The sequence below is a fragment of the Calypte anna genome, chromosome 27 (assembly GCF_003957555.1).
Source record: "Calypte anna isolate BGI_N300 chromosome 27, bCalAnn1_v1.p, whole genome shotgun sequence".
NCBI classification, from domain to species: Eukaryota; Metazoa; Chordata; class Aves; order Apodiformes; family Trochilidae; genus Calypte; species Calypte anna.
Genome location: NC_044272.1, coordinates 1,727,935 through 1,750,399, shown reverse-complemented (window position 1 = coordinate 1,750,399; position 22,465 = coordinate 1,727,935). Strand labels below are relative to the sequence as shown.

At 52.8% G+C, this 22,465-nt stretch overlaps 4 protein-coding genes across 5 annotated transcripts; 2 read left to right on the top strand and 2 right to left on the bottom strand.

Moving 5' to 3' along the window:
* Positions 1 to 526: 526 nt before the first annotated feature.
* On the top strand, positions 527 to 6,922 carry KLHL11 (kelch like family member 11). Of its 2 annotated transcripts, XR_003988602.1 has the most exons (4): positions 551 to 1,023; positions 1,110 to 4,368; positions 6,479 to 6,585; positions 6,837 to 6,922. XR_003988602.1 is itself a non-coding variant. In XM_008505677.2 (2 exons), exons 1-2 carry the CDS (start codon positions 551 to 553, stop codon positions 2,704 to 2,706), a joined length of 2,070 nt encoding a protein of 689 aa, XP_008503899.2. In that variant the 5' UTR covers positions 527 to 550; the 3' UTR covers positions 2,707 to 6,709. The 2 variants fall into 2 exon arrangements, 1 of the variants encoding a protein (XP_008503899.2); XM_008505677.2 differs by lacking the exon at positions 6,837 to 6,922 and having other exon boundaries at positions 527 to 1,023; positions 1,110 to 6,709.
* A 31-nt stretch (positions 6,923 to 6,953) lies between these two features.
* KLHL10 (kelch like family member 10) lies at positions 6,954 to 10,138 on the bottom strand. Its single transcript, XM_030465707.1, has 4 exons — positions 9,704 to 10,138; positions 8,519 to 9,136; positions 7,792 to 7,941; positions 6,954 to 7,256 (listed from the first exon to the last, which is right to left on the bottom strand). Exons 1-4 carry the CDS (start codon positions 10,121 to 10,123, stop codon positions 6,954 to 6,956), a joined length of 1,491 nt encoding a protein of 496 aa, XP_030321567.1. The 5' UTR covers positions 10,124 to 10,138.
* A 1,428-nt stretch (positions 10,139 to 11,566) lies between these two features.
* On the top strand, positions 11,567 to 16,436 carry NT5C3B (5'-nucleotidase, cytosolic IIIB). The gene is made up of 9 exons (XM_030465706.1): positions 11,567 to 11,760; positions 11,982 to 12,080; positions 12,585 to 12,654; positions 12,931 to 12,977; positions 13,474 to 13,559; positions 13,741 to 13,830; positions 14,030 to 14,192; positions 14,822 to 15,022; positions 15,291 to 16,436. Exons 1-9 carry the CDS (start codon positions 11,758 to 11,760, stop codon positions 15,399 to 15,401), a joined length of 870 nt encoding a protein of 289 aa, XP_030321566.1. The 5' UTR covers positions 11,567 to 11,757; the 3' UTR covers positions 15,402 to 16,436.
* Positions 16,437 to 16,441: 5 nt separating this feature from the next.
* Positions 16,442 to 21,825, bottom strand: FKBP10 (FKBP prolyl isomerase 10). Its single transcript, XM_008505674.2, has 10 exons — positions 21,592 to 21,825; positions 19,983 to 20,128; positions 19,648 to 19,837; positions 19,287 to 19,432; positions 18,995 to 19,184; positions 18,563 to 18,708; positions 18,086 to 18,275; positions 17,710 to 17,852; positions 17,420 to 17,583; positions 16,442 to 17,339 (listed from the first exon to the last, which is right to left on the bottom strand). The coding sequence occupies exons 1-10, from the start codon at positions 21,783 to 21,785 to the stop codon at positions 17,154 to 17,156; spliced, it is 1,695 nt and encodes a 564-aa protein (XP_008503896.1). The 5' UTR covers positions 21,786 to 21,825; the 3' UTR covers positions 16,442 to 17,153.
* Between the last annotated feature and the right edge of the window lie 640 nt (positions 21,826 to 22,465).

Sequence of the window (22,465 nt, the reverse complement as noted above, 5' to 3'; positions counted from 1 at the left end):
AGGAGGTGAAAAAAAAAAATCCATCACACTTAACCAGTCCTCTTCCAGTCTGCATGGAGGGGAAATTTAGTACATCAGAGGAAAAAAGAAAAAGAAATGATAGCTGATACAGCATTGTACAAGAGCAGGGTCCCTGTAGCACGTTCTATAGTGAACAGGAGAGGCTCACGTACAGCTCAGCTTCACGGTTAACAAGAAAAAATGTACCTGAGGTGGAGTGAGTGAATTCCTCACGCCAGTCCCTTGCCTGCAGCTTTCCTGGGAGAGTGGTCGAGAAAAGTCACCATGAGGAGAGCTCCGGCTGGCCCAGCCCTGCCCGTCTCTGGGGTGGGTTTGCCAGCGATCCCTTCCCTGACCGCCGCGGGGCCCTCCCGGGCTCCTCAGCCGCGCACTCTCACCTCATCCCCGTCCCTTCCCGCCCCTTCCTGAGGCACGGGAGCTGCTCCGGGACCGCTCCCCGGGCTGAGGGCTCCGCCTCCCCCTCCGCCATCTCCTGAGGCGGCACCGCCAGGGGGCAGCGCACGGCGCAGGCGCAGCGCCCGCAGCCGCCATGTCGGACAAGATGGCGGCGGCCGCGGCCTCTCCGCAGCCCCAGCCTGGGTCTGGGCCGCCGGCAGCAGAGGCGGAGGGTGCGGGGCAGCGCGGCGGCGGAGGCGATGGGGAGGCGGAAGCGGAGGAGTTCGGGTGCCCGGCGCATTGCTCCGACCTGGCCTGGCGGCAGAACGAGCAGCGCCGACACGGCCTCTACTGCGACATCACCCTGGCCTTCGGCGGCGGGCGGCCCGGGGCGGCCCGCGAGTACCGGGCGCATCGCTCCGTCCTGGCCGCCGCCACCGAGTACTTCACGCCGCTGCTCTCCGGGGGTTTTGCCGAGTCGCGCTCGGGTCGCGTAGAGCTGCAAAAGTGGAGCTCGGAGGGCGGGCCCGACCCCGACACGGTGGAGGCCGTCATCGGCTTCATGTACACCGGCACCATCCGCGTCAGCCCCGGCAACGTCCACGAGGTGCTGGAGATGGCGGACAGGTAAGCGGGGCCGGGATCCGGGGTCTGGCCGGGGCGGGGAAGGCGAGAACGGGCCGTAGCATCACTCCCGACTTTTTGTTCTGCAGGTTTCTACTGACCCGGTTAAAAGAGTTCTGTGGAGAGTTTCTGAAGAAGAAGCTCAACCTCTCCAACTGCGTGGCGGTTCATAGCTTAGCCCACATGTACTCCTTGAATCAGCTGGCCCTCAAAGCTCAGGACATGATCAGGAGAAACTTCCACAAAGTTATCCAGGATGAGGAGTTCTACACTTTGCCCTTTCACCTCATCAGAGATTGGCTCTCAGACTCGGAGATCACCGTGGACTCTGAAGAAATCCTCTTTGAGACTGTTTTGAAGTGGGTTCAGAAAAATCCTGAGGAAAGAGAGAGGTACTTTGAAGATCTCTTTAAACTGCTTCGATTGTCTCAGATGAAACCCACTTACCTGACTCGCCACGTCAAATCTGAGAGGCTGGTGTCTAGCAATGAAGTCTGTGTTAAATTAGTGTCTGAAGCTGTGGAGAGTCATGCCTTGCGGTCTGAAAACTTACAGTCTGGTAATCTACAACATTCCACTTGTCCTGTGGCGTTGTTGCCACGTTTTGGACAAAACATGGACGTCATCATGGTGATCGGCGGCGTGTCGGAGGGAGGAGATTACTTGAGTGAGTGTGTAGGGTATTTCATTGATGAGGATAGATGGGTGAACTTACCACACATCCATAATCACCTCGATGGCCATGCTGTTGCTGTGACAGAGTCTTACGTGTATGTGGCTGGCTCCATGGAGCCGGGGTTTGCCAAGACTGTAGAAAGGTACAACCCAAACAGAAATATTTGGGAGCAAGTTTCAAACCTGATCACCAGAAAGCATTCTTTTGGCCTTATTGAAGTCAAAGGTAACCTCTACAGTATTGGTGGACATGGCAATTTCAGCCCTGGCTATAAAGATGTGGCCATTTATAATCCTGAGCAGGACAAGTGGCTTAACCTGGAGTCAGCACCAAAGATTCTCCGTGATGTCAAGGCTGTTTCCGTAGAGGACCGCTTTGTGTACGTTGCAGCTCGGACCCCAGTTGACAGTGATAGTGAAGATGGGTTGAGGGCATTTATTATCAGATTCGATGCTGAAACCAGGCAGTGGCAGGATGTGGAGTCTCTGCCACTCGTTGATAATTATTGCTCTTTTCAGATGTCTGTTGCTAACACAAACTTTTACCATACAGCATCGTGCTGCCCCAAGTGTTACCCTATAGATAACGAGGAAGCCAAGGTAAAGGTGTCTGGTAGGGCCTCAGATGAAATACTGGAAAGCTTACCCCCAGAGGTTCTTAGCATTGAAGGAGCAGCTATTTGTTATTATAAAGATGATGTTTTTATCATTGGGGGGTGGAAGAACAGCGATGACATTGACAAGCAGTACAGGAAGGAGGCGTATCGCTACTGCGCGGAGAGGAAGCGTTGGATGCTCCTGCCCCCCATGCCTCAGCCCCGCTGCAGAGCAACAGCCTGCCATGTCAGAATCCCCTTCAGGTGCTTGCAGGGAACGCAGAGATACCCTATGCCACAAAATCTGATGTGGCAAAAAGATAGAATAAGGCAAATGCAAGAAAGGCAGATGCAGGAAATACACCGGCACTCCCTAAGCTTGCGGAGAATGCCACGCTCGCAGATCGAGTGTTAGTGTCTGGAGTATCACTCCTGATGGATCTGGGAAATACTGTGCTAGATGGTTTTGTTAGGCTTGGTGTATCTTTGTGAGACGTGAGGTTGTTGATGGGATTCGATGCAGAACAACAGCATCTTCTATGTGATGAAAATCAAGATCAGACATCGAGGATATGTGGGAATTGAGCAGCTGTGTGAATCCAGCAGTATTACTTAGTGGTGCCCAGCAGCCTGTACCAGGCTGTGAAATATCTCTGGGCTCATTAAGTCAGTTCTCCCTCTCTTAGGGTCTTTGTTTTCAAGGATTTCTGTAGAGTTAGTCTCTAAGAGTTCTATTTGGAAAATCAAAGATCTCTGTCTTAATAATTTAGTGGTTACATTTGTGTGTGCTTCAAAGCACCTGTTTTGTTTGCACTTATATATTGACATTCCTTTGATTCTCTCCTTCTCAGTGACTAAAACTTCACATGTAATTGGTGTTAGCATACTTAGAGTTCCCACGTTGGAGGCAAGTGCAATAGTTATACTTGTATATGAAAAGAAAAGCACAATCTTTCTTTATAAAATTACTTCAGGATGTTTCTATGTATATTTAATACTTTGTGTGTTGTTGAGAGGCTGCAGAGTTTGTGTAAGAATGGATAATTGGTAGAACACAAGACACTTGCTAAAACAAAGAACTTGAGGCAGAAGATTTTTTTCAGGTGTATCTGAAGGTGCTTTGAATTTGTCTTTGCTTCACTGGAAACTTAGATCAACAATCAGCCTGATAAAGGGAGTGAAAACCAGTGAAATAGCCATGCACCAGTATTTACTATTCAATCAGTGTGGATTAGTAAGGATGAAATTATTTCACAGCAATAGCTTGAAACCTGAGCTATTTGGTAGATCTTTTCTCAAACGTTGCATGCAATTTAATTCCAGTGAAAGAGATGAGAAGAACCCCCATGAGCCTGTTTCCAGCCTATCTTTGACAATCAGTACCCTTTACCTTCAGAATGCTTTCCCAAGGAGCTCACAGTAGCTTGCTGCAGAGCTCCCTAACATATTGACATGAGAGAGTTGAGTTTTCATAGTCTCTGAATATTTGAATTTCCCCACTTACTGTGGTGAGAAGGTTTAAGCTGATTTAAGTACTTTTTGGCATTTTGAGGTGGTTTTACATAAACCACTGCCCTGGTTGGCTGTAGTTTGCTTACTGCTGTACTCCTAAGGAACAGAACATGGAATGTTTCCTTTGAAGTATTGCAGCCTCTCAGATACTGTCCCACTGCACACTCCTTCTCCCTGCCCTGAAGAGCTCCAGCAGAGTTGAGGTTACCAGCAGATTCAGTGTGTGCTTCCTACCTCCTTGTCTTCCCCCTCCTTCCCTTTGTTTGGATGTTCCAGGTTTTTCCATACAGCCTAACTCAGGATCACAAGGAGGGGAAAGGGAGGATGACCAGGGTGTTCCAAAATGTGTGTAGACAAACACTGATAGAGAATCTGTTTGCTGTCCTTGGTTCATATGATGATTTGCTGGTGGTTTTGATGTGGGCAACTTCTTTGCAAAGGAACTTCTAAACAGTTTGGTTTTTTTGTTTTGTTTTGTTTTGTTTTTTTAATTGTTTAGCTTTCTGAGCTGATACTTCTCATTTTCCAATTCAGCAGGCAGCCTAGATCATATCTGAAACACTGGGTAAGTCTTTCAACCACATCATGTGTAAAGGTGTCTCTGATGTGTACAGCCCTTAATACTCCACTTTGCAGTTCACTTGCCACTTCTGATATCAGTAACTTGTCCTTTGTAATGAAGTAATCTAGCCTTGCCCCCCCAAAAAACCAACCCAAACCTTGAAAATCTTAACACTTTAGCTTCAGTTTACTCATCCATGATAACAGTGTTGTGTTTTATTTGCCTGTTGGATTGCTATGCAAGGGCAGATTAAATAGTACAGTACTGGCCTAATGCCAGAGAGGAAACAGAAACAGTTCAGGTTTGAGGCTGGTGTTCAGAAGTGACTGTTACTAGGTCAGCTCCTGGAGTTCTGTAAGCAAGGGGTTAATCAGTGGAGTTTGGCCCCTGAACTCTTGCAAAACTGGCTGCATTAGTTACTGCTCCTACTGCTGGGTTTGTGAATAGAAGTATGAAAACTTATGACTTTACAACTAAGCCCATTGATTTAAGTTAAATTTGTGGGAGCAAGTTTTAAGATCACTTCACCAGATTTTTCGAAGTAGCAACTGAGTATACTGTACATCCTCCTGCTGACAAGAAATCCCACTGTAGGGATTTTTACCAAGCAGTTTAAGGGTGGTAGTATGTCAAACCACCACAGCTCTTTCAGAGCCCTCTTGTAGTCTGTCAGCAAATCTGGACAGTTTGTAGGGAAAAATACTGAGATTGTTATTAAAGCTGGAACACTAACTAGTTTAACATGCAACAAAGTTAGATGCAAGAAAAAATTTCTTGTAGTCTTTCTTTTTCTAAGCAAAATTGATACTGCACTTGCCATGAGAACTGGCTGACATACAAGCTGTGTAGTTTACTAGGTGTTCCACTCCATGTCAAAACAGTGCCTGGACAGCTTTGCTTGTGAGTGCCAGCCATGGTTCTGTGTGTGATGCACTGTCTGCTCCCTGTGCATGGTGAGTGATGAGCACTCTTCAACAGCACTGGTTTGCTCTGACCTCTACTATGCCAGTTCTGTGGAATTTGTAAGTAGTTGTGGGGTTTTTCTGTTGTGTTTTTTGTTTTCATTTTTAGCCTTGACTTTAAGTGGACCAATTGCATTGCACATGGTTTTGAACTGACAAGTCTAACTCTGTGTTGTGTCACTCATAGGTGTTCAGCAGAATTGCATTATTGACTGGCTGTAATTAAGCCCACTAACCTGTGGATCACATAACAAACTCCTTGTGGCCCTTGACTGCTGTAGCTTGCTGGGTGTTTATAAAATGATCCTGTAAACAAAAGCCTGGGAATTCTTTCTGTGTGTTTATAGTGGCTAGTTAAATGTCAGTAAGATCCTAGTGTGTATTCAGTTCAGTATTAGAAGCCTGACTTGGGGCCTCCCTAATGTGAAAGAACATCAGGGGGGAGTTTTCTTTCCTCCTTATGACAATCATTCCTCTGTACCCATGTGGAATACATGTCACAAAATGCATGTTCCATGGCCTGTTTTTCTGCTCAGAGTATTAGTGGAGTAGGACACATCCTGCCTAGCACTCGCCTGTCATTGTAGGAATTTCTAGATGCCATATGTGTACATAATATTTTCTCACTCTGTTAGTATGCTGGGTTTGTATCTATTTTTAATAAGACTTTCTCTTGCATATAGTAGGACACCAGTCCAGAAGTGAAGAGAACATGCCAGCTTTTTAGCATGCATTATGAATAACTATGCTGAGCATTCTGCTATCCTATTCCAATATATTATTTCTCTGTTACAGTAAATATTAAAATCAGAACTGCTGGCTCTGCTTGTCTGTCACAGAGTAGACTGATTACTACTGACAAACTGAGTCACAAAGAATTACAACTTTTTAGGTTATTTTTAACACAACCTTGCAATAGTGTGTTGTGCCATTCAGTGGGCTTAAAAAAGCAAGCTGAAAATAGGTGGATTATGGCTTGGATTTCTTTTCAAATTATGTTACAGTATAAATCTTATCTCTAATTTACAGTCCTGAATAGAAGTCTGATAAAACAGGTACTCCTGACAATCTAATCCTGTTACTAATACGTATGTAAAGTGTGGAACTAACAAGATGTTTGAAGACCATTAATAGTCAGATACTCCTCATAGGTCCATGTCCCTGTGGATCACGGCAGCTCTGCTCTCCTGTCGATATTAATGTAGACTTCAACAGATTGCTCTGGGGAAGCAGCACTCCTGTACTTACTTCCAGTAAGGTAAAGTAGTATGTGTGTGTAGGCTGTTTGAAACAAATCCTACTGTAATGTTCTTTACCTTAAATACACTGTGCTAAAGCCTCATAGGTGAATTAATTAAAATAAACCTTTTATTTCTCTAGCATTCTGTTGTACAGTTTGGTTTTTAAGTCGCTGTGTGGGCTGTTGCCAAGACACACGTTTTGTGGTGCCACAGAACGGGTGATTTAAACACTAATTATTTTGCCTTGTATTGATTGTTTTTGTTTTAGAATAAGTGAAGACAGTTACGTGCCATGCAGAAGCCTTTATTAGCTAAGTGGAGCTGTTAGTACAGCGAGGCTCCTTATCCAGAATTTAACCTGGCTTCCCTTGAAGTTCTCCATGTGTCACCTGGCAAGGTACTCCCGGATGTTGGGCAGATCTGGCACCACGCAGCAGCTCAGGGCGCTGCGGTTGATGGACATGTCTTGAATGTCATGCCACTCGTTAGTTTTTTCATCGTAACGCTCAACATTGGAAGTGGTGGAAAAACCATTAAAGCCACCAACTGCAAACAGGTAGTCTTCCATCACCTCAATCCCAAAGTTGCTGCGTGGACTGAACATTGTGGCGATGTTGCGCCAAGTGTTCGTGGCGGGGTTGTACACCTCTGCGCTCCGAAGTCGGTTAATTCCATCAAATCCTCCTACCTGTGAATGCCCGAGGTACAGAGTTGGAACAGGCCTTTCCTCACCTGCTGTCAGCACAACCATTTAGCACACCAGGAAGGTGGTAACTGGTCCTGTCTCTGGCTTCAGTCTGAGCACTGCTGAGACGTGTGGTCTCAACACACGATGCTTGTCTGCAGGCTGCTCCCTTGTTCTTTCTGCAGCTTCCAAAAGTTATTTTGTGCAACTGTCAGATTTTACACTTCCACAGACTTTAAATGCAGCACGTGGGTAGGATAAACAGGACCAAGCAAATGCTCCGTGCTGCTAATGCTGTTAGCAACAGCAGAAAATAATTTCTTTGCAGCTGCTTAAAAATTGTCCGCTTGTTTTTCATAACAAAAAGCATACAGGTGAGAATATTCTCAGGAGGTGTATCAGCCGTTCTGGCTCTGACTGTTCTCCCTAAATCTCACAAGCAAACGGCTACCTGAAAATCTGAGAAATGCAGATTAACAAAAATAAGTACCACCAAGTGCTGGGTGGTGGTAGGACAGAGGTACCACTGCCACCTTACCACATACAGAGCGTTTCCGTATGCGATCACTCCCACTCCACTTCTGCTGGTGGTCATTGGGGCTATGAAGCTCCACTGGTCTGTTGTGGCATTGTACACTTCTGCAGTGATCAAGCACTCGGACCCATTGAACCCACCACAGATATACACCTGGTCACAGGAGGAAAGTGTTAGCAGGTACTCCCATGGTAGGAGAACACATTGAAAAGAAAATGCTGTAGTTCAATTAATTGAAGTATGGGGAGGGTGCTGTCATTCCAGGTTTGAATTGCTAAATGTGTTTTTCAGCAGGATTTAGCTTCTTCATTCATTTTCTGAACTACATGGAGAAAGTAGGCATGGATTTTCATTTGTGGCTGGGAAAAGTCCTGTCTGGCAGCAGGTGACAATTGGTGACACCACCTCTGGGATTTTGCCACTCGGGTTGGCATTTCTGCAGAATCAATCTGCCTCTGGAGAGCTCTATATCCCCAGGATATAGATAATGTTATCGTGTTATAACATTATCTATAATAATCTATAACCAGGATAATGTTATAAATTAGTAACATTTATGTGAACTTTCTTCCTCTCTATTTTAAACAATTCACCCTTTTAAAGGAAGCATTTGTTCCCTTTCCTACTCCCACAGCTCCCACACTTCCCACAGCTCCTGTTTTGCGTCTAGTTACGGGACTCAGGGTGGTGGCTGTGTTTGTCCCTTGGCTGAGCTCCACAGCCCCTTTACCTTCTCGTGCAGCGTGGTTGCGCTGGCGTCGCTCCTCTGGTCGTGCATGGAGGCGATCCGTGTCCACTGGTTGGTCTCTGGCTGGTACCGTTCCGCCGTGTTGAGCCGCGTTTGCCCGTCGTACCCTCCCATGGCGTAGATGAAGCCGTGGAGGACGGCGATGCTGATGTAGCAGCGCTGCGAGTGCATGGGCGCCACCTCCTGCCATGTCCTCCTCAGGAGGTCAAACCGCTTGACGCTGTTGAAGTAATCCACGCTGTCGAACCCCCCAATGACGTAGATGAAGCCTTTCAGGTAAGCGGTGCCGTGGTAGGCCAAGGGGCTTTCCTGCTCGCAGGTGACATTCAGCCAGGTGTCGGCGCGGCTGTCGTAAACCTCGATGGCGTTGGTGGGGCTGCCCACGCTCCAGCCACCCACGGCAAAGAGGAGGGCGCCGGGCAGGCGAGGGCAGCTGAGCATGGTGGTGAAACCAAGGTAGGCGCGGCCGTGCACGTTGAGGTTGTACATTTCTATCAGTGTTCTTATGCAGAGATCTTTGCAGTCCTCGTTGTCCTTCACGTACTCGTGGTTTTGGAGGTAGTTGATGAAGTATTCTGTTTCCAGCAGTGCCATCCGAACCTGAAAAATCCAAAAAGGTGGTTAGCGTGTGACTGCCCATACTTGACACCTTGGTACACTTCGTGGATAGCTCCAGTGCTGGATGGCTTTGCTTTTGGGCTACAGTGATGTCTATAGCTTATTAGAGGTCCAGAGAATTAAACGTGTAGGTTTTAGCTAGTCCAGAAAGGGGTGTGCAAGGGTAAACCTTTGTGTTCCAAGGCAGGGAACTTGTGCTGCTTTCCTGCAGGGAGGCAGAGACTGCCCCAAGGCCTGCTGCTGGTTGTGTAGTAGCTTGTCTAGCAAATGCTCATAAGCCTTGTGTAGTGAGAACATCATGCCACTTGGACTTTGGCCCTTTCCTGGATGTGAGGAGCAGTTAAACTTAAGCTCTAAAGTGCACTTAAAAGGTCTGCCCCAACCCCAGGGCAGAACCTTCCACCCATGGTCCAACACAGCAACAGCTGAAGGGTCCAACGGAGGCTGCCATCTCCTCTGATCTGACAATGAAAGGGAAGCAACTCAGGCTGAGCTGCCCCATGCCTGGCTCTGCCAAGCCACTTGGGCCCACACTGTGATGGCACAGACCTTGCCCAGCAGGACTGCAATGTGCTGCCTCCTGTCCTGGGGGTTGTGAGCAATCCATCTCAGAATCGCCTCGCACACGGCATCTTCACCTTTCACAATGAGGTAGTCGCTCTCGATGATGTGCAGTAGGTCACTGAGGGAGAGGTCTAGAAACTCTGCAGACACCTCGGATGTCTCCTCAAAGTGACGCAGGATGAACACGTAGGCTGCCTGTCGCAGCTCAGGAGTGTAGTAGTAACATGTAAGCCTCCAGATGTTCACACAGTTTTCTGGGCATAATTGAGCTGCCAAGAACTTGGAGCAGAGCCTGACAATGCCCATGATGTTAAGTTGGTCTGCTGCAATGAGCAAACTTTCCACAGTGTCAGTGGTGATAGTCACAGTCCTGTTGTAGGCAAATTCAATAATGAGCCGCATCATTTCCTGGGAAATGCCAGGGACGTGGTACACGCTGCCCTCTGCGTTGTTCCTGTGGGTGGAAAACAAGGCCCTGAAAGCAACAGAGCAGTGCTGGAGTTAAAAACAGCTTTGCTGCATGGAACGCTGACTCCCCCCAGCACCAGTTTGGGCACTCACAGTGCACAGGAGGCTGTGTTGTTTCTTAGCTTTAAAGAGCAGTCACAGCCTCTGGCCAGGGCAAGTGGGTGCCTTGCTTCCCCAAGGTCACCAGGGGAAGGGATGGAGGAGAGCTCAGTGCTGAGGGAAGCACCAATGCAGTGTGTCACTGGCCAGGCACTCCTGTGTGTCCCATTCCCTTCTGGTTTCAAACACAGACCTGAAGTAGTGGCTACAGGAGCAGAGTATGATCCTGTGAACATTGAATTCAGTACCATCCACACTGAGGGTCACGTCACAGAATTTCCCTTCAAGGCGAAGCTCATTGAGGATGGTGCAAGCCATAGGACTTATCCTCCTCTCCATGGTCGATCTGGTGGGCACCAAGCTGTCCCCCATGCTGAAGCCTGATCAGAGGTATGTTCTTTTCAAGGTGCTATAGGGCTCTGTTCTCTGTGCTTGCCCTCCCACATCATCTCCGACAGCCCCCTGTGTGTCTGGTGGTTCTGGAATATGCCTCATTATGGGATCACAGACATTGGGTGGGGGGGACCTGGGACTGGCTGTGACCCCTCCACAGCTGATGGGGTCCTGGTGCCCTCAGTCCCCTTGCTCAATGGCTGCACTTTTAGCCTCTGCTTCACCACAGCCCAGGTGACACTGGACCCTCTCCCTGTGCCTTGTCACTGGCTTCTTGGAGCAACACCAGCCCCGGGGTTCCCCTGCAGCTCTTTGCTATCATTTAGCCAGGTACAACACTCCCGGCTGTGGGCACCCACTGCCCTTGCACTGGCTCACAGGGAAAGGAGCTGGGACGTTTGCCATCTGATGTCAGTGATGAGGCCACGAATGTCACTGCTGGATCTGCTGGGGATTTGGAGGAGTGGAAGGTGCCTCCCAGGAGAGGACAGCAGTGGACAGGGAACCCCGGTCTGAGCCTCACTGCTGGCACCCATGGCCACTGCTTGTCCTCGGTGCCTTGGTGTGGCTGAGGGTAACAGGGGTGCAAGGAGCTCCCCTGGCAGGGCCCCAGCACGGCTTGGAGAACACTTCGAGCTTTTCCTTGCTTCTCTCCGTGTTTGAATTGTTTAGGTGTTGGGTTTTTTTTAATAAACGTTTTGTGTAAAAACAACAACAAAAAAAGACACTCCTGGCTGTGTATTTTAGGGGTTTTGTTTGTTTCGGTTTTTAGTTGATTGCTTATTTTTTGTTTGTTTTGCTTTTAATCTTTCCTTTCTCTCCCGCCTTCCGGGCTCGGAGGGTGCTGCAGAGGAAACGCAGCAGAAACCGGTACCAGGAGCCGTCCCGGACACAGCCGGAACGCAGTGGACGGCACCGAGCACCTCCGGGAAACCCAAAACACCCCCAGAAGCTCCACTCCCCCCCTAAAACCCCTCTGAGTCCCTTTTCCGGTCTCCGGTCCCCGCCGGCCCCGGTCCCGCCCCCGTTCCGGTTCCTCCCCGCGTTTGCGCAGCCCCGAGCGGAGCGGAGCGGGAGCGATGGTGAGCGGGGGGGATTGTGGGGTCGGGCTGGGGAATGGGGTGGTGGGGGAAGAGGCTGGATAAGGCGGTTCTGGGAAGGGGGATTCCGGGGAGTAGGGCTGGGGGCTCGGCCCGGCGAGCACGGCCAGGACGGAGAGCACTGCGCGGCTTTGGGGGCCCCCCAGGCAGCCCTGGACCCCGTCGGGGCGTGGGGGCCACTGACCGGGGGGCTCTGCCCGCAGGTGCCGGAGCTGGAGAAAGCCACGGTCCGTATCCAGCAGCCGGAACGCGTGATGGGGATAATCCGGTCCCTGAAGGAGCAGGGGACGAGCAAGCTGCAGGTACCGGTCGTGCAGGGTCCCCGGGGAGCAGAGTGGGGTTCCCTGCCTCACGGTCCCTCCTTCTTCCCCACACTCCAACCCCTTCCTCAGCCTGTCTGGCCGTGGCCTGGCTGCTCCATACCCATGGCAGAGGAAGCACCTTCGGCTCCTTCTGCAGAGCAAGAAGCCCCTGAAGAGAGGAACCAGGCTGGTGGCTCTCCCGGGATGGACCTTTTTCCTCCCTATTATGCAAGCAATAAATATGAGCCAGTCCCCAAACATCCCCTTCCACCCGCGGCAATAAGTCGGCAGGAGTCAGCCCTGTGGTGCTGATAAGAGTGCTGGGTGGGAGGGGTGTGGGCTGTGCTGCTGCCCCACAGCTGCCCCACAGCTTCCAGGCTGTGCCTTCCCTTGGGACGGGCCAGGCTGGGTTTGCACCTTTCAGGTGGCAGCACCCTGGTGTGACTGTGGCAAAGGCAGAGTGTGCTGGGCCATGCACAGATTGGGTCTTCTCTCACCTCCCAGGTCATTTCTGACTTTGACATGACACTGACCCGGTTTGGCTGCAATGGCAGACGCTGCCCCACTTCACACAGTGAGTTGAAGTTGTTTTTACTACTGTTAATTCTGTTTCTTTTCCATGTTTGTGTTCTCAGCCTCTCTGGCTCCTGTCACCTGCTGCTCTCCCAGGGGAGCAGTGTCCTTCCCATCCGCACGTGCTGAGACCCCATGGCCAGCCTGAGCTGGGGTCCATGTGCCTCATGCAGCTCGTTTTTGGGAAGAGCTAGTACTGGAAACCTGGGAGAGCTGCCCTCTAGAAAGTCTTTTTGTGTCTCTTGGCTACAGCATTGGCATTTTATTGTCTTTACAGATATCCTTGATAACAGTCGTGTTATCAGTGAGGATGGCAAGAAGAAGGTAGGTGCTGTTTTGTAGGTGCTGCTTCTTTGCTCTGTTTTTTGCCCCTTTTGCCCATCATCAGGAAGTGGTACTGGCCTGTGTGACAGCTCTCCAAGCTGTGTCTTGCTTCCAGGACAGAGAGCAGGACAAGTGTCCAGGCTGCATTTCAGCTGATGTTGATAGAAAGAGAAGTCAAAAAGGGAACTTTAATTTGCATGCTGGGCTGTGTGGGCATTTTCTGTCTGATAAGAGGAGGAAGGATGTGTGTGTGCATCTGTACGGGCAGTGTTTCAACCAAAGTGAGGGTCAGCTGGGCTGCAGCGTTGTGCAGTGCAGTGCTGTGTCCCGAGAACTCTAGGTTTGCTCTGAGTGAAGTTGTTTAGTGGAATGGTTTGGCTGTGCTTTTCATTAGGAAGTCTGATGCTTTGGAGGAGTTCAGAAATGCTTTTTTTTTGTTGTTTACAGTCTCTTTAGATATGATGTTGACTCTTTTTCCATCTGTTCAACACTCCAGCTGAATGATCTGCTGCACCATTACTATCCCATTGAGATCGATCCCAGCCGCACCCTGGAAGAAAAGTGTCCCCTCATGGTGGAGTGGTGAGTGCTTGTGTGTGATGAGCTTGACCTTCTCCTGGCAACCTCTTGCTCTCAAGGACTACAAGACATAGGGCTTGAACTGTCTCTAGGCTTGACAGCAGTATCACAAAGTTTTAATTGTTATTTTTCTGACTGCCATGAGGTTGCTGTCTGTGAAACTCACTCTGCTGCCTTTCTGTAGGTGGACCAGGGCCCATGAGCTGCTTACCCAGCAGAAGATCCAGAAGGGTGACATAGCCCAGATTGTCAGAGAGTCGGATGTGATGCTGAGGTAGGGGCTTGGGGTCTGGCTGCCTGCAGCCCTTTCTCTCCTGCCTCTCTTCAGGCAGGTCTCCTGCTCTCCCCCCAAACTGTGTGGGTCTGCACAGAGTGGCAGATGCAAATTTCCCTTCCTGAGTTCTGATCGTGAAAGAGCTGAATGTCATCCAGGTTGGTAACAAGATCCTGTATAATGGACATGTCTGCTCTAGGGATGGATTCAATGAATTGTTTGATCAGCTGCATAAGTACAATGTCCCCCTGTTCATCTTCTCTGCTGGCGTTGGTGACATCCTGGAGGAGATTATCCGTCAGGCCAACGTCTTCCACTCAAACGTCAACGTGGTGTCCAACTACATGGACTTTGATGAGAATGTGAGTTTCTGTGCCACGCTGAGGGAGCAGAGAACTGATGTGGTGGGCAGCAGAGGGCAGGAACAGCTGAGTATCTGCTCACTATCTCAGGGACTCCTTGCCTTTCAGTATTTTGGTGGCAGGACAGCCACTGCTGTCTGTGTCCATCACTGTGTGCTCTGTCCTAGTGCAGGGTGAGGACAGAGTTAACCACAGAGGTCTCTCTTGATCTGAAGGCCAGATGTCCTTTAGCACAGCTTGGGAGGCTTTTGTTGATGTACTAAGGCCTGGAAGGTCCCAGTGCACATTAGAAAATCCCACGTCTCTGACAATGGAGCCCTCTGTTCCCACGGGTGCTGTGTTGGGACAGTCTGTCCTCAAGGGCATGTGGGACAGTGTGACAGACCTCCCTTTTGCTCTGGGCTCCCTTCTCTCTGGCTTTCTGTGGCTCCTGACTAATGCAGAGCCCCAGGCAGGGTCTCCAGGATCCCCATCTTTTTTGGTTTGTTCTCACCACCTGGGAAGGCATTGCCCTGCAAAAGGCAGGGGGTGTCCCCAAGACGAGAGCTGATGCTGTGTTACCACCCCCTACATGGGGCAGTGGCACAGCGGAGGGATTGCTGTGGGTTCATTTTGTCCTGTTTGTGCAGGAAGTCCTCAGGAGTTTCAAGGGACCTCTCATCCACACCTACAACAAGAACAACAGCGTCCTGCAGGGTACCAAGTATTTCCAGCAGCTGAGCACTAGGACAAGCATCATCTTGCTGGGGGACTCCATGGGCGACCTGACGATGGCAGACGGCGTTCCCAATGTGGAGAACATCCTCAAGATTGGCTTTCTCAACGACAAGGTGGGTGTGAGAAGCAGTTGTCTTGCTTTCCTACCAGCCTCTCCCCCTGTGCAAAGCCTTGAGGGGGCAGCACAGAGGGGCAGGCAGCTGCCTGAGTGATTGAGGGTGGGCAAGAGACTTCTACGGGCTCCCATAGGGTGTGTGGAGGGAGCTGGGAGGTGTCTGCAGAGCTCCTGGTGCACCAGGGGCATTGTCGGGGTGGTTACTGATGTCTCTCCTCTCTCTGTGCCCTTATCCTCTCTGTCCCATCCTGGTGGCTGTGCTTCAGGTGGAGGAGCGGAGGGGGAAGTACTTGGATGCCTACGACATCGTCCTGGAGAGGGATGAGACACTGGATGTGGTCAATGGGATTCTCCGGTACATCCTCATGGAGACGTGAGCCAGGGAGGCAGCATCCCAGCCCTGCCCCCTCTCCTGGGTGCCTGGGCAGCCAGTGTCCTTCCTTTGAACAAGCTGGAGTGGTGGATCTGCTGGTACCTCCTGGACTCCATCCTGATGCTGGGCTCCTGGCCCTGGGTGTTGTCCACATCCCCACCTCACTGCTTCAGAGAGGCCTAGGACAGGAGGCGTGAGATGGAGGAAACTCCTTTACTCCACCTCTGCCCAGCTCTGCTTCTTCCCACTTGGACATCATCCGTCTTGGACACCATCCCACTCTGTTGTCATCCAAACCAGCACTTGAGGCCACAACAAACCATTCCATGTGTAGGTACAGATGTTCTGCTCTTGTTTCAGCAGCTGAGCACAGAAACAGAGGTGGTTTGCTGTGGCTTGGATACAGCCCTGGCTCAGGTGGTACCTTTGGAATTTTACTGTGTTCCTGTCCAAGAAAACAAATCTCTCTTGTCCTTTTTCCTGTGGATTTCAAAGTGCCAGGGCTGAGCTCCTGTGGTGCCACCCACTGATGGGCTGGGTCACCCATCCTGTGTCCCCATCATCACCAGTCTCTCCCTGCCCCAGCCCACAACAGTCACCGGGCTCTGGAGCTGAATTCCAGCCCGTCCATGCTGGAAGGTCCCAGGAGTTTGGTTTCTCTCCTGCCTGACCCAGCAGGTGCTGGAGCCCAACACCCCCCAGGCACCATGCTCCCAGGGCAGGTGAGGCTGGTCCTGCACCACTGCCCAGACACATAAGGGTGTTTCATGGCAAAGTAACCTGACACAAAGGCAAACTCTTTGGAAAACAGTAGAAATTGTTTATTCAGAGCAAGGTAGGAGCTGTTGTTGGAGGGCTTTGCCGTCACTCTGCACTGTTCTGTTCTTGCGTTTCTTTTATCTCTGTTGGCAAGACCACACTGTGCAAAAGCTTTTAGAGCTGGTGGGAGGTGATGGGGCTGTGCTGGTCACAGCTGGCAAACCTGAGAGTGCCCAGTTAATTACCTGCATTTGGGCATCAGAATAAAACTGGGCTGATTTTTCTCAATCACTGAAGGCTGTCACTGCGGGGCGAGGAGGATGAGGATGGGGATGATGATGCTCCCTTGGGGCCTGGGTGGGAGAAGTTTTCTCTTCTCCATATCCCAGCTGACGAGGGGTTTATCAGGTCCCATCCCCATGGTCTTGGGGTTGGGGCAGGCTTTCTGGCACAGTGGATGCACATAGGACATCAGAGTTTTGCCCAGGGAACCTGAGCCCTCTCTGCTTCATGTCCTGGGGAGGATGGCAGCAGGGACTGGCACAAAAGGCTTCTCCTTAATTCTTCTCTCTAAAGAATTTTACTTGTGCATATAAAAAATAACAACCCAACTCTAAACTAGAAAATGCTGTGGTAGAAGGGGAGGGAAAGCAGCAGAAGGCAGCAGAGGTGGGTGGGGGGGCTGGAGTGGGATGTGCAGTTGCTGGCTGAGGATGCAGGGGCTTGGGGAGGGGATACTGCATGGAAAAGCGGGTGCTGCCATCCCTGTGGGGTGTCCAGATGCCCAAGAACATGGGTGTTTCCCACCTTCTTGCCTGGGCTTATTAGCTGGGGTTTGGAAAGTTTTCCTGCCCAGAAGGACCATGGGGGAAAAAACATCAAATTATGCCCCCCAGGGGGCTGGGGAGGGGCAGATTTCCAGGGCATCTGGTGTGGGACACTGGCCATGGCATGGCCAGGACAAGTCCTGTCTCCAGGGGAGAGAGGGGTCTGCTCCTCAGAGCTCCTCATGTATCTTCTCCTGGTCCTCATCTGACTTGAGTTTCAGCTCCTCAGAGGTGATCTTCCCATCCTGGTTGCGGTCCTGGTTCCTGAACATGTCAGCAATGACTTTCTCTGGGTCAGAACTGGGCATGAGGCGACCTTTCCCTTCTGCCACCTGGGTCTTGATGAAGGTGGAGAACTACATGGGGAGAGGGGAGAGATGCTGCTTTGCTCCAGATCCAGCACTGGGGTGGGCAGGGAGCTCTGGTTCAGGCTCACCTCCTCGGCTGTGATCTCTGCATCTTTGTTGAGGTCCATCTGCTCATAGAGGCTCGCTGGTGGGTCCCCGTGCCAGATGAAGAGGTAGCCTTCAGGAACCCCCTCCTCCATGGAGATCAGCTCCACCTCAAAGCGGAGCACGGCGCTGCCTGGAACCCCCCGGGCTGAAAAAAACAAAGATGCTGCACCAGGGCAGGACCCAGCAAAGCCCCCAGCCCCCTGCTAGGGCAAGGGGGCTACAGGAGCTCAGTGTTGAGGTCAAGACCCCTTGTTTGCAATGCATGTGCTACCTCCGTTCTCCCCGTGACCCAGGTGTGGGGGGATGATGAGCACCCGCCTCTCCCCTGCACACATGTCCAGGAGGCCACTGTTCAGGCCCTCGATCACCTTGTTGGCCCCCAGCGTCACCTCCTGGGGCTTTTCATAGTCGTGGCTGCAGGGGGGACAGACCACAGGGCTGAGAAAGCTCCTCAGCCCTAGCAGGCAGCCCCAGCACCCTCTGCCCTGCACCCCACCCCAAAATCCCTCTGCCCAGCTGCCCCGTGCTGCCCGTTGCAAAGCGCTGAGGCTCCCGGGGCTGCTGCGGTGCCCTCAGCACAGCGCCTGCCAGGATGTGGCCCTAGGAAGGAGACGGGTGCTGGGAGCAGCCCCCGAGCCAGCACGCACGAGGAGAAGAGCTTGGTGCCATCCAGCAGGGAGCAGTTGTAGTGGTAGCGGATGAAGTCTCTGTCACGGGTGGTGACGTTGCAGTCCTCGGGCCGGTACACGGTCTCGATCTCCACCTGGTCTGCGGGGTTGTGGAAGTCGATGATGTGGACATCAAAGATGAGCACAGCTGAGCCAGGAATTTTGTCCCCTGGAAGAGGAGGATGAGGAGAGCTGCTGGAGCACCACGGGGGCAGTGAAGCTTTCCCCTACTTCCTCCCATCCCCTGTGACATGTCTGTCCTTGGAGCCTGGTTCTGCTCGTGCTGGCCCAGCCATTCCCCTGCCCATGACACCCCCCCAACACCAAGAACCCTGGGGGTGGAGGTGGCCCCCAGGATGAGGAGCTAGCCCTGCTTGGCCAGTGCTATCCTGCAGTATGCTGGTGCACAGGGTGGGAGGGAGGGGGATGCTGGACCCCCTCAGGGCTGTGCTTTACCTGCTCCATTCTCCCCGTAGGCCAGGTGAGGGGGGATGAGCACCCGCCGCCTCTCTCCCACGCAGACCCCCTGCAGGCCCTGGTCCATGCCAGGGATGATGTAGCCCTTCCCGATGTAGGTGTTGTAGGTGTGATTGCGGGAGTAGCTGCAACAAGAGAAGCCCCCAGTGCTGTTGCGCAGGACACCCTGACCTCCCCCATCCCAACCTCCACCCCTTCTCCCAGCTTCTGCAATGCTCTCCCAGGAGCCAAACCTTGCTCCTAGGGATGCAGCAAAGGGGTTTTGTCTTTCTGAGCTCATTCCATGCCCAGTATCACACTCTCCTCCACCTCCCCCACGCCTTCTTCAGCTGCTCCTTGCAGCTGGCTGCTGAGCATGAGGCAGGGAGGGACATCGGGGATCTCCCCCCTTGGCCACTTCCCTGCCCACACCTGGAGTCAAAGAGTGTCCCATCCATCAGAGTGCCATTGTAGTGGTAGCGCACAAAGTCCCCGGTCACAGCCCTGCGCTTGCAGGACTCGGGCACCTCCAGGTGCTCCAGGAAGACACCATCCTTAGGGTTGTGGAAATCCACCAGCAGCACGCTGAACACCAGCGATGCCTGCGGTGGGATCACCGTCCCTGGGGAGGGGACACGGATCAGCCCAGACAAGGGTCCTTAGGCACAGGGGCTCTAGGCAGAGCCGGAAGGGAAGGGGCTCAATGGGGTGATTCCCAACTCACCATAGCCCTTCTCCCCATAGGCCAGGAATGGGGGGATGATGATGCTCCTCTTCTCCCCGGCACACATGCCCAGCAGCCCCTGGTCCATGCCCTTGATCAGCCAGCCAGTGCCCACATAGGTGTCGTAGGTGCTGTCCTTGCTGTAGCTGGGGGAGGGGAACACGAGGGGTGTCAGCAAGGGGGCTGGTTTGGGGGGTCACAGAGCTCGCTGGCCCTGCTGGGATGTGGGTGGGGGGAGCAGAGGGAGAGGCCGCTCTGGATGGGATGCAGTGTGGGCCCCCAAATCATGCCCCAAGCCAGTGTTCCCTGGTCCCTGCTGTCCCCTGTGCCCCTAGACACAAGGTGCATCCCAGGGGGGTACCTGGAGTCAAAGGGGGTGCCATCCAGCAGCGTCCCGTTGTAGTGGTACCGCACAAAATCCGAGTTCTCCACCGTGCGATTGCAGTGCTCCGGTTTGGAGAGGGTGGTGATCTGCAGCTTGTCGTTCTTGTTCCAGATGTCCAGCATGACAACATCAAAGTACAAGGTGGCATCTGGGGGGATCAGTCCCGCTAAAGGGGCACCAGCAAAGACAAAGGACCTCAGGTGGGAGCAGCAGGGAGCCCGAGTGAGCCAAGGGCTCTGTTCCCAGTAGCACTGGATTGCGGGGGGGGGAGGGTTTTCTCCCTCCATCCCCTGCCGTGCCGTGCCCCTTACCCACACCGATGCTGCCGTAGCCCAGGTGGGGGGGCACGATGAGGTGACGCCTCTCGTTCACACACATGCCCTGCAGCCCCCGGTCCATGCCGGTGATCAGCCGCCCCACGCCCACCACACCGGCCACGGTGGCCCCTCGGTCATAGCTGGGATGAAAAGACAGAGCTGTCAGTAAGGGCAAAGGCCTCAGTGCCACCACCAGGGGCTCAGGGTGGATCCAGAGCCAGACCATGAACCCTGCGAACAGAGCTGGTGATGCAGGAAGGGCCCAGAGCTCAGCCCCGCAGTGAACTGGCATTGATGCTGACAGGAACAATCCTGCACTGCCCAGGATGGAGCTGCCTCTGTGGCACCAGTCTGGGCTCTGGCCTGACCCTGCACACCCAGCACCTTCAGGTGCAGAGGGTCACGGATTGGGCCCTCTGGGTGATGCTTCCAGTTGGGACTGAACCTTTACCACCCTCCCCAGCTCTCAATGAATGTCTGGGCCAGAGGCCACCAGCTCCCAGCCCTCCTGCTGCTTCCAAATAATTTTGCATATGGCACATTTGGAGCTTTACACAGTGAGAAGGAAAGGACACATCCCAGGCTTCAGTTTTAAACTGCAAACTTTTTATTTTTAAATTTTAAAAGTACTCCAAGAAGCAAGTGGGGCCATTTCAGATAAATGGAAATCCTTCATCCCTTAAGGGGCAGCTGATGCTTCCTCCTGGCAGCACAGTGCTGCAGCCCTCAGGACAAGGCATAATGTCAGCAGTCAATGTCCCCAGGCTCTCACTGTCCCTGGGGTGCACGGTTACTTTCTCCCCCCTCTTTATGCTCGCAAGAGATAAGACATTTAATTTGATTAGAATCCTTTTGCTTTTCAAGGCTGTGAGAAGACTCCCATCAGGAAGTTTTTGTTTCTCTGCAAGTCTGAGCTCCAGCACAACACTGTTTGTTTCTGTACTTCTGCTGTGTCCCCGATTCTGTCCCTGCCCAGCGTGGTGCAAATCGGGGCTGCACCAACGTAAACGGATTTCTACCCAGTGTGAGGGGAGCAGGATGGATGCAGGGGCCGAGGAAAACTATGACGAGAGGGAGTGAAGCCTCTTAGATAATGAACGGGTTTCGCCGCTGCCACGTTTCAAAGTGCTGTAAGTGTCCTCCCTGCCCGTGCAGCACATGCAAATACATGTTCCTGATTCCGAAATGTCTCAGTGAGGACCAAATCCTGCCCATGCCCTAGATGGCTTTCCCTGCACCCTACAGCACCCCAAAAATGAGGGTGTGCAGGCGCTGCGGGCACCCCGAGGTCTCTGCAAGCTCCCCGACGGTCAGGGGGGCTGCTGGAGAACCCGGGGGCTGCTGGAAACGGGGTGAGGGGGCTGACACATGTACAGAGCTCCCCAACCTCCTCGTCCTCGCCCCCAGCACCCACCACGGCCCCCAGCCCTCCTCGGGGTCCCAGCCGCGGGGCCCGGCCCGAGCAGGCAGCTGCCCGCGGGCCCTTTGGGATGCGGTGCGGTGGGCAACACGCACGCAGCGGGGAGGGGGACATGCGGGGAGCCCCTCCGCAGCGCGGGGCTGCTGGGGCCGCATGCACGTGGGGAGGGGCCGGGGGCGATACCTGGAGTCAAACTTTTTGCCATCTTTAAACGTCCCATTGTAGTGGTAGCGAATGAAATCCCCCATCTGGACTTCCCGCAGGCAGATTTTGGGGATATAGTATCTGTCTATCACCACGTCTTCCAGGGGCCCGGGGTTGCCCCGCGCCGTGGCCCCCAGGATGCCCAGGAGGAGGACGAGGCTGCCTGAAGCCATGGCGCTGGGCGGCTGCGGCGGCGGAAAGACTCGGCGGGGCGGGCGGAGGAGGGGCCAGCACAGCCCCCCCTTGGCGGGGACGACAGCCCAGACCCAGCCCCAGCCCCGCTAGAATTTGTGTACACGTGTACCCCGGGCCTGGCCTCCTCCCGAGCCGCCCCCCGGCATCGCCACGGGAGACGCCCCCCCCAACCGGGGGCAGCGGGGCCGGGGGCAGAAGCAGAAGCAAGAAAACTCCAAGCAGGAGGAGGGGTTCCCTTTCTTTTTCCTCTCTCTTTCTGTTATTCCCCCCCCCTCCCCGCCTCCTGCTTTTTCCGGGCGGTTCCTCCTGCAGAGGAACTTGGTGCTGGAGCTGCTTGGAGCAAGTTGTGCAGCTGGAGGCCCCGTTTCCTTGCGGTACTGCCCCCGGCCCCTGCCTTGCTCTGGGTCACCCTGCTGCTCCCCAGCTCCGTGGAGCAAATACAAGGAATTCACTGTTCTAATAACATCTACTGCTCTTCAGCCTCCTGCCGACTGAGTTTTGACTGAGTGGTGAGGAATAAAAAAGTGAAACTAGCCCCCCTGACAGTCTTTGCCAGACACGAGCAGCACCAAATGTACACATATGTATTGCCCTCACATCACTGCTCCCTCAAACCCATCAGCAAGAGACAAACACCGTGGGAAGAGCTCTTGGTAAG